At 43.1% G+C, this 15,238-nt stretch overlaps 1 protein-coding gene across 1 annotated transcript; it reads right to left on the minus strand.

Moving 5' to 3' along the window:
* Nucleotides 1-10,930: 10,930 nt before the first annotated feature.
* Nucleotides 10,931-14,880, minus strand: LOC103890843 (probable ribosome biogenesis protein RLP24). Its single transcript, XM_054558548.2, has one exon. It carries the CDS (start codon nucleotides 14,878-14,880, stop codon nucleotides 14,389-14,391), a length of 492 nt encoding a protein of 163 aa, XP_054414523.2. The 3' UTR covers nucleotides 10,931-14,388.
* Between the last annotated feature and the right edge of the window lie 358 nt (nucleotides 14,881-15,238).

Genomic DNA, 15,238 nt, shown 5'->3' on the forward strand with positions numbered 1-15,238 from the left:
AGAGGTTATAAGAAAAGTCTCTGAGGCACTTAAGAAGGAATGAATGTGCATGATGCAGCCCGTCTTTACCCAGCAGTGCAAGAATGTTGGAGTAGCTGAGCAAGAAACCATCAAAATGCTCTCCTTCACAGAAAGACAAATTAGTTATCTCAAGGACAACTACGGGCAAAAAACAAGAGAAGACATTTTCTTGGCTATCTCAGGTAGTTGATGAGGAGTGGCAGAACATTCTGCTATCATGAAAAGAATGGCACAGCCTGGGTAGATGGGCTTACAACCCAGTGTTGCAGCAGATGTTCAGGGTGATCCAACAAGCTACGGGTATAGATCGCCACGCCCACAAGCTGGAATCTTTCCTTATTTGGTTGGTGTCTAGCATTCTAGGCTCTTTTCCCATCCAGGGTGGTTTGCCTAAGCTTCCATTGTGCCCTTGGCAGTCAGGACCTGAGGCTGTCACAGCCTTGTGCAGGATGGCCCCGGGCTCATGGCTATCCAACCTCCAGAAGGGGGAATTGGATGATACAATACTGTTTAGATGCAATATTGATGATTTCATAGAGCAGGGCCGTTGGCCCTGGCATAACCAATTGATTTTACTTCTTCCCCTTGGAATAGACTTTGGTGGGGCCATCAAAAAGCTTTATCATATTCTGCTAGCCTGGCAGCAGAATGGGGATCAAATTTGACAAATTTAATCTAACAATTAAATACAAAAGGCTAACTTGGGAGGGGGCAATCCAAGGGCTGGTAGTGGGGCAGCCTACAAGTGCCCCCACTCCACAGACTGTGGATCTAACTGATGCAGCATGGGGTCCTAAATAAGAGATTGATGGCCTCCCCCCATCTGATACATACTATCAGAACCAATCAGAGGGAGGCCCTTGCAGTTCACAGAATCAACAGGTACCAACCATGCAGGAGGAGTACTGGGAAAGGGAAGTCTATAGACAAGTGGAAACATTGGCACCCCCTTTAGCCTCTCTGGGAGAGTCATCTTCCCAGGCCCTAACACAAGTTCTCTGTACCCACACCTTTTTAAACTGAAACAGGTGTGGAACCAAGGTCTCCACTGGCCTCGGCCTGGCCTCTGACCCTGCCCTGAGATTGGAGGCATTATGTACCTGTTAGAGTAGACATGGAGGCAGATTTTAATTTACATGGAACTGCTAGACACTGAGGCCGAAGCCACTGTAGTTCCTGGCCCTGAAGAATGGCATGAATTCCAGGTGGCTTCTGGAATTTTGTGGGGTAGGGAATTAAGGAAATGCTAGGTAGGGAGGTGCTTTCTCACTTATGAGTGTGGCCATTTAGCAGATATGACAGGCTGGTGGTTGGGTTTCCATTGGCTGAACATATTCTAGGGATTGACCTAATGCAGTGCACAACCTCATGGTGCTTACTGGGCTATGTCCCAACTAAAAGAAACATTTTAGCCATCACAGTAAGGTAAATCCATAGGCAAGCACCACCATGTCGCCCCAAACCTTAGAAGAGGGTACGATAAAGACAGTATAATATCCCTGAGGGAAAGAAGGACATCACACTCCTCATCCAATATTTAGTTCAAGCAGAAGTGTGTGGGCAACCGGTTCCACTTTTAACAGTCTGGATTAGCCTGTTAAGAAAGCCAGTGGAGCCTGGAGTCTGACAATTAACTATTGAGAGCTAAATGCTGTAGTAGACCTATTGACACTCGTGGCCCAGATATCACCACAGTAATTGAACACATCATGGAGGCTTCCAACAAGTGGTATGATGCAGTTATTGATCTGGCTAATGGATTCTTCTCAATCCCTTTGAGGGATGACGGCAGAGATCAATTTGTATTCACATGGCAAAGTATACAATATACATTTACAGTGCTGCCACAGGAGTATTTGAACTCACCTGCCATATGCCACCAGTGGGTAGGATGGGATTTCACCACTGTGCTTTTGCCTAAAGCGGTCATGTGTATTCATTACATAGATGACATCCTTATTGTGGCCCTTGATGATCAGATCACACAAGAGGCCTTGGACTTGATGGTCACAGGGATGTGACAAGCAGGCTGGGAAGTTAACTCTAACGGTCCCAGGATCAGCCAAACTGGTGACCTTTTTAGGATCTACCTGGGCTAGAGCTCAGCACTAGATTCCAGATCTGTCCATCAAAATCTGTTAGCATTAACTGGCCGACTATGAAAAAGGAGGCCCAACACCTGATTGGTAGACTTTTTGGGTATTGGAGACAACACATACCTTACCTGTTCATTCTGTTGGCTTCACTCCACCAGATACCTAGGAAAGCTGCTACTTTGCATTGAGGGCCCAGGGAGGATGAAGCACTCTAGGTTTTACAACAAGCCGTTAGGCAGGCCATGGCCCTGGGGCAGTTAGAGCACACCTCTCCATTTGAATTACAAGTCTCTGTGTTAGGAAATGATGCAGACTGCAGCCTTTGGCAAAAAGAAGAGGCCACTGGGGTTTAAAGGCCTTTAGGGTTCTGGATTAACCACTCCCTACACCCCTTTTGAAAAGCAGTTTTTAGCTTATTGGACCTTAGTGGAAACTGAAAGGCTGACCCAGTACACTAAGGTTGTACTCCAACCAGAAATCCCCATTTTGTCCTGGGTTAACAGGCAGCCTAGACATTAGAAAGGGGTTAGCCTAGCAAAGAGACATCACCAGATGGAAGTAGTATATTTAAGACTGAGCCTGATTAGGAGAAGAGGTAGTAAGCAAGCTACAAGTAAAGATGGCCTGCTATCTGGCAGGTGGAATGGTGCCTACACCACCTAGGAATCCCTGTAGCCAAATGGGGACCATGATTACAGGATGCAGACTCTGACACCTTCTGCTAGTACACAGATGGCTCAGCAAAGCTGAAGCCTTGAGGGGTAAAATGGGCTGCAGCCACTGTCAACATGAAAACAGGGGACATTATCACTGACAGTGGAGGAGGTCACAGTGCCCAATGGGCTGAGTTACTCACAGTTTGGCTGGCAGTGTTCTGGGGATGGGGAGTGAGGCACCAATCTGTCACTTTGTTCTTTCTGTGGAGCATGGCAGCAGAGGCCTGGAAGCATAATGCCTTTGTTAGGCTTTCTCAAGCTGTGTCCGCTGTGGGAAACCTGGTGAAAAGTTGGATTGCCATCCTGGACCTCAATCTGCGAACAACCAGAGTGACTCCCTGTCCTGCCAGTGGTCAAGTATGCCAGCATTTCTAATGGCACAGTGTACACTCACAGAACTCCAACCCTGGCTTACCATGTGAGGATCTGGTACCCATCACATTGGAGGGAGCTGAAGGTGCCCTGTTTTAGTTTAATTGGTTTAAGGTGGCCAAATGTCACAACCACAACTAACAAAGCCATAGAGAGCTAGTATTTGGATGCACCACACTCCTTTCATTACTTGGATGAGAAGTGCCCTGCCAGTGATCCAGTTTCTCCCCTCTCCTTGTCTGTAGTTCTCAGAATACTGTAGGATGTGCTGGAAATGCAATATACTGAGATAGGGAAGAACTGTCCTGGACAGTCCTGACTTTGTTCCTGTCTCCTTTACAAGGATGTCCTTCAAACCTTTGCCCAGTGCATTCCATTGCTCCTCGGGTATATAACCCACAGTGGGCTACCTTTCAGGGATTCTAGCTGCAGTATAAGTGGGAAATGTACAGTTGAGACTCCATCCTCCCCAGAAGCTTTCTTAAGCCTTGGGGGACTAGCTTGTTATGAATCTGAGGTTTCTGTTGTCTCTTACTGCCTATCTGTAAGTAATAAACTGATTTATATAACTTGTGGTGTGTGAGTATGTGCTGTCTCACTGACTCAAGCAATTGATAAGACTGTAGCCCAGGATGCAGTGGGTGGAAGCATTCCGGCTCCATTCCTGATGGTCCACATAGTGATGATTTTTGCTAATGACCTCATTTTTGAATCCATTTGATATCCTTTGGTCTTCATTTTACTTGCCTTCTTGATATTTACGCTTCCTAAAACACTTCCCGTGGCATCAATAACACCAAACCCTTTTTTCCTTATAAATTCCCACCTGTGAGGCCAACCCCAAGCTTTAAAAGATGCCATTTTTGGCAAGGCATGGTGACTCACGCCTGTAATCCCAGCACTTTGGGAGGCCGAGGTGGGCGGATCACGAGGTCAGGAGATCGAGACCATCCTGGCTAACATGGTGAAACCCCGTCTCTACTAAAAATACAAAAAAAAAAATTAGCCGGGCTGGTAGCGGGCGCCTGTAGTCCCAGCTACTCGGGAGGCTGAGGCAGGAGAATGGCGTGAACCCAGGAGGTGGAGCTTGCAGTGAGCGGAGATCGCTCCACCGCTCTCCAGCCTGGGCGACAGAGCAAGACTCCGTCTCAAAAAATAAATAAATAAATAAATAAAAAATAAAAGATGCCATTTTCTCAGGGCTGAGCACGGTGGCTCATGCCTGTAATCCCAGCTTTGGGAGGCTGAGGCGGGCAGATCACAAGGTCAGGAGTTTGAGACCAGCCTAGCCAATGTAGTGAAACCCCATCTGTATTAAAAATACAAAAATTAGCCCCATTGCACTCCAGCCTGGGCGACACAGTGAGACTCTGTCTCAAAAAAAAAAAAAAAAAAGCCATTTTTCAAGTGTTAGTCTTGGCCCTTTAGCTCCTCTCAGTTTCCTATATAATACCGCAATATAATTCCTTATTGGCCTTTCAGTTTTATACTATCTCCTCTCATAGCTGCAGAACTTGCCTGAGGCTATTCCTTATACTGTTATACCCAAGTGAGTTAGAGAAAACACCACACTTTGAGACGAATTAAGAGTCCTTTATTTAAGCCGGCGGCCAAGAGAGGGCTTGACGCTCCAAAATTCTCTCGGCCCCGAGGAAGGGGCTCGATTTATTTTTATACCTTGGTTTAGGAAGGGGAGGCGAGCTCAAATGCAATAATTCTACAGAAGTAAAAACATGCAAGAATCAAAAAAACAAATGGTTACAGAGAAATAAACAATTTAAAAGACAAATGGTTACAAAAAAAGCAATGGAACCAGGTGCGGGGCTCTAAATCCTTCATAAGAGTTAGATATGGATGCTATGCCGGACACAGACTCAAGGCTTTATGTTGTTATCCTTTTTGAGCAAAATCCTGGGAACTTCATACATTGTTCCAGTACCTTATCAGTTAATTGGTCTCCTTCGAAATGCTGAGGATCTGCTTACACAGGTTAACTCCTTGAGGAAGGGGGTTGGGTAAAGAGCCCTTAATGTCTTGTAAATCAAGGGGCCGGATGGAGTTCGTCTGGCTTTCCCAGCTAAGGGAGAGTCTATTCATACGGGAAACAAGGCTAGGTAATTAAAGAGACAAAAAGGGAAAATCTAAAAATAGGGTTAGTAACAAGGTTAGGCATTACAATATCCTATGATCCTACTCAAGCATCTCTACTTGAGCATATTTGAAACTGAGTGCTTAATTCCCCTACCCCCAAAAAGGATGGAAAAAATGTTGCCCTCTCACTATTGTTTTTTATTTCTCCATTTGTATATTGCTGCATTACAAACCACCAAGACCATAGTGGCTTAAAACAATAATAACATCATTTTGCTACCCGATTTGCAGTTTGGGCAGAGTCGGCTTTTCTTTTTTCCACAGGGTGTCAGCTGGGGAATCCACTTTCAAGCTGGCTCACTTGTGTGGTTGGCAAAGTGGAAGTGGCTTTTGCATGGGAGCTCAGTCAGTGCCATGTACTAAGGGCTTTGGTTCTTTTCTGTGGAGGTGGATGACCTGACGGTACACAACCTAGGCTGCTGCACTGGTGTTTATTACGGTCATTCACTATGAAGGAACAGTGGGAGGAGTGCATATCTTTCAGAACTGCACTTTGATTCCTGGAGAGGGATCTTGGGTTGTGGGACTTTCAGCTACATGATTAGGGAAACACAAGCCACAGTGTAATGGGGCATGGAAAAAGGCATATTATGCTAACATTAGTCAAAAGAAAGCTTGGAGTAATTTTAATTTCAGACAATGTAGACTTCAGAGCAAGGAAAATTACCAGGAATAAAGAGTGGCATTATATAATAATAAAACGGTCAATTCTTCAGGAAGATATAACAATCCTTAAAAGTATACGTTTATCCTTAAAGTGTATACGTAATCCTTAAAGTGTAACTTTCATGCGCGTCCGTGTGAAGAGACCACCAAACAGGCTTTGTGTGAGTAATAAAGCTGTTTATTTCACCTGGGTGCAGGTGGGCTGAGTCTGAAAAGAGTCAGCGAAGGGAGATAAGGGTGGGGCCGTTTTATAGGATTTGGGTAGGTAAAGGAAAATTACTGTCAAAGGGGGTTTGTTCTCTGGAGGGCAGGAGTGGGGGTCGCAAGGTGCTCAGTGGGGGTGCTTTTTGAACCAGGATGAGCCAGGAAAAGGACTTTCACAAGGTAATGTCATCACTTAAGGCAAGGACCGGCCATTTACACTTCTTTTGTGGTGGAATGTCATCAGTTAAGGTGGGGCAGGGCATATTCACTTCTTTAGTGATTCTTCAGTTACTTCAGGCCATCTGGGCGTATACGTGCAAGTCACAGGGGATGCGATGGCTTGACTTGGGTTCAGAGGCCTGACAGTAACAATCCTTAAAGTGTATACGTTTGTGATGGGCTAAACTGTGTGTTCCCCTGCCCTGCCCTGCCCCCCATAATTCATATGTTGAAGTTCTAACTCCCAATATATCAGAATGTGAACATGTTTGGTGACAGAGTCTTTACAGGGGTAATTAAATTAAAATGAGGTCATTAGAGTAGGCTCCTTCCTCCGTCTCCCCCTCTCCCATCCTTTTCGATTGGGGTCTCACCGTTTTGACCTCATTTAACCTTAATTACCTCCTTAAATGCCCTATCTCCAAATACAGTCACATTGAGATTAGGGTTTTGGCACAGGAATTTTGATGGACACAGTTCAGTCCACAACAACCCCCATCCCTAAATTTACTTAGCTTTAAAACAGATACAACCGGCAAGACAACACAACATGAAGTGATTAGCTGACAATGTGGTGCAGCCTCTGGATGCTTAAGATGATGAAAATATAATTAAGCCGGTCTGCATAGGTCTGCATATAATTAAGCCTGTCTGCCGGCTACAATCCTGTCCCACGTATTGACAGTTGTGAATTGCCCGCGGTGCATTTTCAGACGAGATCGGGCGTGTTCAGTGTGGTATGACCGTAGACCCGCAGTGCATTTTCAGCCTCCCTCCTGGCCTATATCCGTCATGCAGACACTAAGCAATCCTTAACCAACCTCATCCTGGCCTCTTGATTTGTAGAATCTTCGCTGAGGGAAGGAGGGCCTTACTCGTGATGTGTAAGAAGAGCAGCAACCAAAGGCTAACGTGAGAGTCACTTTTGAAAGCCATTTTCAAAGCACCTTTTCAGCAAACGAGAACCAGCTGTCGAGTTACCAGCTCGTGTGGCTCCTTCCCCGCAGTCTCCACCAGGCGGCGCGCCCAAGGAAGCCGGACGCCTGCTACCGCGGGCCGCGTTTCTTTGTGCAAACTCAGCAAGGCCTGGCAGCCTTGGAAAGCAGGCCCTTAGCAAGCCGCGAAAACGCAATTGGGTGCCAGGGTTACTCGTTGCATTTGTGGTGGGCAGAGCTTCCTCCAACCAGTCAGAGGAAAGCTCTCTGAAGGTGTGTAATTTCGTTTGGTAATTAGCCTATAATTAGGTCTTGGGTAGGGCATGGGTCAAATCCAGCGCCATGTTGGACTCAGACGGTTTCAGACAGCTTAGCCCCCATCCTGTTTATTAGGGTCTTATCAGGCCAAGCTGTTCCTTGTCCTTGTAGTTAATTTTAACAGCTCCTTTAGGAGCTGTGAGGAGCTTAGGAAAGCTCTCTGACTGCTTGGAGGAAAGCTCTGCCCATGAGACTGCTAGGAGGAAAGCTCTGTCCACCACTACAGCGCTAAGGATATCACCCAAGCTGTTTGCTAAATGTCTCTTGGGGAAAAGTTCCTCATGAAGCAGGTAAGACTGATTTGTAGTTTAATGACCTGCAGGTCCCCACATGAACACGAGGAAAGGGACGTGCAAGGCAGTGGTGAAGAAATATCTGCAGGTCCATTTGAGGTTCTCACCAGATATCTTTCCTGATGGTGGGATGGGAACTTGGGGCCCTGTTGTAATTCCAGATCTGGGAAACTGCTGATTCCTCCTTCCCCCCAACTCTCCATACCATCTCCTTACCACTCTCGTTATGATAATTGTCCCATGGTGCATTAATTCTTTTCCAGCCTTGTCGTTCAAACACTTATGTTTCCTGTAAGTACCATTAACAGCTTGTCTTGAACTGGTTTCTCTAAAAATTCCTCCTTTACCTTTCTTCTAAAATGTCAGATCCTTTACCTTTCAAAATCGAGGGCTAGGTCTGCTGGCTCATGCCTAGCGAGACCTCATCTCTACAAAAAAATAATAATAAAAAAAATTAGCCAGGTGTGGTGGTGTGGGCCTGTAGTCCTAGTTACTGGGGAGGCTGAGGTGGGAGGATCACTTAAGCCCAGGAGGTCAAGGTTATAGTGAGTTATGATTGTTCCACTGCACTGTAGCCTAGGTGACAGAGCAAGACCCTGTTCCCCACCCTCTGCGAAAAAAAAAAAAAAAAAAAAGCTTCCTGATAAACATAGACATGAAATTGAAACATACAGGTGAAGGATCACAGATTTATGCCTCAGTCTTCTCATCTGTAAGACAAAGACAGCCTCATCGCTTTTAATGAGGTGAGCAAATGAGGGAGGAGACCACCCTTCATATTGTCTTATGCCCAATTTCTGCCTCCAAAGAAAGAAGTAAAAACTAAAAGGCAGAAATGAAATCCATAGGCAGACAGCCGGGCGCCATGCCCTGGGCCTGGTAGTTAAAGATCAGCCCCTGACCTAACTGGTTATGTTATCTATAGTTTCCAGACATTGTATGGAAAAGCATTGTAAAAATCCCTGTCCTGTTCTGTTCCGTTCTGATTACTGGTGCATGCACCCCCAAACATGCACCCCCTGCTTGCTCAGTTGATCACGACCCTCTCACATGGACCCCCTTAGAGTTGTGAGCCCTTAAAAGGGACAGGAATTGCTCACTCAGGGAGCTTGGTTCTTGAGACAGGAGTCTTGCGAATGCTCCAGGCCAAATAAACCCCTTCCTTCTTTAACTCGGTGTCTGAGGGGTTTTGTCTGCGGCTCTTCCTGCTGCACAATAAGTGAGGTACACCACTGCATATTACATGGCAGGTGCTCAGTCTCCTCCTTCCACTTCCTCACTGGTTTTCTAGTTAAGAGAGGAGGCCCATGCAACACAGACCGAAACCCCTTTGAGAGGAAAAGAGGGCATTTGGTGGAGAGGAGGGGAGGAGTCCTGGCTTGTGGGTATAAAAATGTTTTTCCACTCAGATTATTTTCTGAAAGAGGCTGAGATCAGGCACCTGAGTCACTGGAGGGTTCATGCTAGTGGAGTGAGAGGGCCAGGGAAACAAAGAAAGTGATAAATCTCATCTCTATTTGATAGGAATGCTGGGTGGTCATAGGAGAAACATCAAGCAGTAATTTCACATAACAGCAAAAAAGGAGCTGTTAAAATTAGCTACAAGGACAAGGAAGAACTTGGGCTGATAAGACCCTAACAAACAGGATGGTGGCTAAGCTGTCTGAAACTGTCTGGGTCCAACATGGCACTGGATTTGACCCATGCCCTACCCAAGATCTAATTATATGCTAATTACCATACGAAATTACATACCCACCAGCGCCCATATTTAATATAAAAATGGGTGGCATCTCAATTTTATGAAATCTTCGACTTTCCCCCAGAAAACCTCATGATTAGTTCACCCTCTAATTACAAGGGCCCATAAAAATAGAAAACTCAAACTCTGTTGGGCATGACTCATTCTCTTGAGCTCACCTGCACTTCCCAAAGTGTGTACTTTTGCTTAGCAATAAAAGCTTCTTGCCTTTGGCTTCATTCTGACTCCTCCCTGAATTCTTTATTACGAAGGTGTCAAGAACCTGGAAACTGGCTGGGGCTGGGGCTGGGGTCTCACTGGCTTCTGGAAACCCTTCTGAGCCCTCCTGCAACACCTGTAGTGTAAGCAGCAATTCAGTGCTGTGATGCCTGGGTCCCAGACCTTTTTGGCACCAGGGACTGGTTTCGTGGAAAACAGTTTTTCCATGGACAGGGGTTGGGGGAGAGGGGAGTGGTTTCAGGATGATTCAAATGCATTACATTTATTGTGCACTTTATTTCTATTATTACATTGTGATATATAATAATTATACAACTTACCATAATGTAGAATCAGAGGGAACCCTGAGCTTGTTTTCCTGCAACTAGATGGTCCCATCAGGGGGTTATGGGAAACAGTGACAGATCATCAGGCATTAGGTTCTCATAAAGAGTGGGCAACATAGATCCCTCAAATGGGCAGTTTACAATTGGGTTAGAACTCCTATAAGAATCTAATGCCTCAGATGATCTGACAGGAGGTGGAGTTCAGGCGGTAATGAGAGTGATGGGGAGCAGCTGTAAATACAGATGAAGCTTCACTGGCTCTCCTGCTGCTCACCTTCTGCTGTGTGGTCCGGTTTCTAACAGGCTACCAGTACCACTGACCAGTACCGGGTCAGTGGCCCAGGGGTTGGGGCTCCCTGCTGTGATAGTTAATACCCATGGCTCCAAATCTAGTGGCCCCAGGTCAGGTCCTGGTGGGACCTGGTTCAGTTTTGCTTAGGACTCATCTTGTCCACATGAACCATTCCAGCCTGCTTTCTCATGCTCTTATTCTGGGACATCTTCCTAACCCCAGTATATCTGCCTCAGTGTCTGAGCCTGTCTTTTTAGATAAGGAAAAAAAAAAAAAACGAAAACGCAGATGAAATTGCTGGAGAGTAATGGCCACCAATCCTATGCCTGACCTGGAACTGGAAACACAAGGCTTTCCTGAAGACCGAGAAACTCTGAAAAAACGGGAAAAGCAAGTTGGTGAAAAGAGCAAAATAAAAGTTTCAGAAGGGACTTTGTTGACATAGCACAGGATGAAGGAGTATCAAAGGTCTCTGGGCCCTTGGCTGGGAAAGCCCACATTCGCTGAGAGTGAAAGCTGTCCGCAGACATAACACCAAAGGGTTAGGGTAGGAAGCCCCTTTTCATGAATTCAACGGCAGGGATGGGGTGGGGGTAAGGTGGGGCTGTGTGGGTACACCAGGTGCCCGGAAAGCTGCAAAGGGCGTTAGGTCAATATGCGAAAATACTTCTAGGTCAATACGCAAAAATACTTCTAGTGTTGGGAAAGAAATTTTATTGGGGACAGGAAACAAGCGAATTGGCTAATATACTTTCTCTCTAAGGAGAGTAAGTCTGACTTAATGCCTTCCTCGATTCTCTCTAAGTAAGGGCTTCTGTGGGCTTTGCTCGACTTTATCCTGTTTCTGCTCCTGAACCCAAAGCAGCTCTTGAAGAAAGAAATGTCAGGTTTTGAAGCATGTTTGGTAGATTTGGAAAGGGCAACTCGCAACTTGAAGGGGATTGTTGGAATCAACTGGTTCTAGAGTGAGCTGATCTTAAGAGGGCAAGAGGAAAAAAGAAAAACCGGGAAAGAAACAGTGAAAGAAAAACAGAAAGATGTAAAGCAGTGTAATAAAAATGGCTGATCACTTACATGATAAATAAGAAGAGGGACAACAGTTGCTTACCAGCAGAGTGGCGCAGCAGAAGCGTGCTGGGCCCATAACCCCGAAATGGATGGATCGAAACCGTCCTCTGCTAATAAGGAGTAGCTTTTTTTTTTTTTTCTTCTTGAGGAATTACCTTCCACAGTTGTGGGGAGAAGATGGCCTCTAAATATATATTATATATATTATCTCTCTCTCTCTCTCAAAAGTCCTTTCAGAGGCTGTATCTCACTTTTAGATATGTCTTCAGCATTTTCCTTCTCCTTTCTCCAAATGTTTGCATAATTCCTTTCTTACTCATTTCAGAGGAAAGGCATATCTTACTTGGGAAGAGGAGGTGACAATTCCCATGTTTACTTCCAACAGATTACCTATCTTCCAGTGAATAGAAAATTCACTGAGATTGAATATAATTTTATATTTTCTTGCACTTGAAGGCAAAACACTGTTACTGACTTTTGCCTGAGACCATTGGTTATTGTAAATCGTTATTGTCTTTTTGCTTCTATGGGAGCCTCCTGCTTGTTTTGCTCTTTTGTTCATTTCTATGAATGATTTATTAAATTCATTTCGTGTACTGTGAATTCTTCTCTAAAGCTATCTGTTACAATGGCCAAAAGACATCTTTAATACCCTCCTCCTTCCATACTTATAGAAACTAGACACATGGAATGTTATGAGAAAGAGAAACAACAATGAAGTTAAATGTAAAATGGTTGATTCTACTTGGATAGATTCTTTTAAAAAATGTAAATGGTAGAAAACATAGGGGTACATTTAAAGCATTTTGTGAATCGGAATTCCATGGGCAAACTCAGAAGACCAATAATCTTTATTTTGTCTGCTTACCTTCTAGAAGCATTTTAACTAACTTTAAATGTCCAGGCATAAGAGATTGGTTGAATAAACTGTAACACGGACTCAAAGAGGAAGCGCTATGGGGCTACAAAAAAGATACAATTTCTAGGAGATAGTGTTAAGAAAATGCAGATGAATATTATAGTAGGCTAACTTTTTTCAAGAAGGAAGTGGAATTAAGAAAACATACACATGCCTGTTTTTCTTTCTGAAAAGAAAACATAGTGAAGATAAACCAGAAAACAGTGAATCTGGTTACCTAAAATGGTGGTAAGAGACTTGGGGGAAATGGAGTGTAAGGGATATGGGAGGCCACTTCTCTGAGTTTACCTTTTGTTATACCTTTAACTTTTGAAAGCATGTGAATGTTTTACATTTTTTTTTAACGGAAGAGGTTCTTTGTATGAACATGTTGACTAAATTCAAAAGGATTATAAAAGGTTTTTGCTTCTTTAAAATTTCTGAGTCATCATTTTGGCAAAATAAATAACTTATGGTAATCTGGAATTCCCAAAATCAAACATCGGTTTCAAAAATCTCTTCCCTGGCACCTGGCTTTTTGAATACTTCAGCGGGCCCCTGAAGTGTCCAGAAAAGAGAGGTAAACAGGATTATTTGACACGTTTATGTACGTGGGATTGCCAAAATGATGCTCAGTCTTCTTTAGGCTATATTTTTGTGAATAATACTAATATATATTTCAAAATTGTATGGGATTTCTAAAATAGTATAAGCTATTAATTATAGTTGTGTTAAGTTATTGTAAACTGCAGAAACAACCAGATTTTCTTGTATAAAGCTGCTAACCCAAGTAAAACAAAAAATTAAATATCAAGAAAATAATTTCATGTTAAATCAGCTAATACTGAAATTGTTTAAAATAGTTTATAGCCAATGTTTGATGCCACATTCCTGGGAAAACAAAGCTTCAGATACATTTGGTCACGTGGTCGCCCATTTAAACATTTTATAAAGGAATTTTATTCATTTGTTATTTTCTGTTTCTGTTTATTTTTTCTTTTTAAATGGTTTTATGTGCAAATAGTGAACAGATGTTATACCCATAAATTCTACTTTCCAAAAACAGAAGCTTTTTAAAAGAAAACCATATAATAACTTTTAAAAGGCACTGGGATTCCTCTGCTTCTAGAACATTGCTAGGCTAGAAAAATAAAGTTTGTTCTACCAGCAATCACAAGTTAAAACTGAGTATTCTCCAAAATGGAAATTCTAGAGTGTAGTGTCACTCCAGGCAAAGATTATTCAGTTCTCATCCCCAACATCCGCAACTACCTATCAGAAGGGTTAAACCAGGTCAAAACAGTCCAGAATAATTAGGCTTCATCATACAATGTCATTATGATCTTCTAAGATGCAAATAAACCAAAACAGGAAATACTAAAATCAAAATAACATTTGACACTGTCATACAAATTGTTAATTCCTTGTTGTATCCCCTCTTCTATAACATTAATAAAGGGAATATTTTATTGCAAAGAATATTTTATTTTATACATCACTAGCCATGAATTTTTGCCATTAGTTGTTATACAAATGCTGCCTAGTGCCATTATCCAAACAGCATAACCATTTTACATCCACAATTCACTTCTATAGTTAGAAGTAGAATTTTCATGATTTACATACGTACATCTATCAGTGAAGATTTAACGCTGAGATGCAATCTAACATTCGTAATATCTGATGTTTTGCAGATGGCAACGTAGGAAAGATATGTTTTAATCACTTTTCATTTAAGTGACCTTATGTAAAAAATCAACTGATAATTTATCATTTCCAAGTCTGTAAAGGACATTTTCAAATGTACATAAAAGAAATGGTTACAGAGATTTTTAAGAAGCATTTTCCATGTCTACATCCTCTTGTAACTGCTGTACCATTTTCTCTTCCAACTGCTTCTCTTTGCCTGCAAGAGGGGCTTGAATAAGATGGATGTTTTGCTTGACTTCTTTGATATACTGAACTTTCTGTAGCTCTTTATTTTTATTCAATCTGTTCATTATAAATTTAGCTTGGCATTTCTGTTTGATTTCTTCAATTTGCTTCATTGCATCAATAGTTTTATTGCATAGCTCTTGCTGGTATTTGATAGGTTCATTTCTACGTTTTTCAAATTCAAATGAATTATCCACTGTAAGCTCTTTACCAGCTGCATTCTGGAATGCTTTGATCCACCTAGCTTTGCGAGGACTGCACTTCTTTTTAAAGTTTTTATGACATTTAGATTTACAAAATCTGAACACCTTGCAATCGTTGTGGACGAACATCATGCCGTGACCAGGATAGATGGGCCCTGAACAGAAATAACACTTCTCGATACACATGTTGAACCCACGTGGGTCCCCACCAACCAAACACCAAGCTTGAGAGCTCATTTGTTATTTTCAGTGCATGTTTTCTGGTTGTATAAAAGGTTTCTATGCAAAAGTGCTGATGTTATAACAGTAGATTACTACAGTGTATTTTCAACAGGTAAAGAAAGCTTTTTATGATTTGAATCTTCTAGAAGAATCAGAGAAAGACTGTTCTTGCCATTCACACTACAAGAAAACTTTGGGACCTTGAACTTTGAGTTCATAATCTCACTACTGAGAAGGGTCCCTCCAAGCTCTTGGAGCTGTGTATCCACTGGAACCCTTAAGGTAAAACTAACCAGAGAAATTTCTCCCAAGAAGAGAATGG

The sequence above is a fragment of the Pongo abelii genome, chromosome 5 (genome assembly GCF_028885655.2).
Source record: "Pongo abelii isolate AG06213 chromosome 5, NHGRI_mPonAbe1-v2.0_pri, whole genome shotgun sequence".
Classification (NCBI taxonomy): domain Eukaryota; kingdom Metazoa; phylum Chordata; class Mammalia; order Primates; family Hominidae; genus Pongo; species Pongo abelii.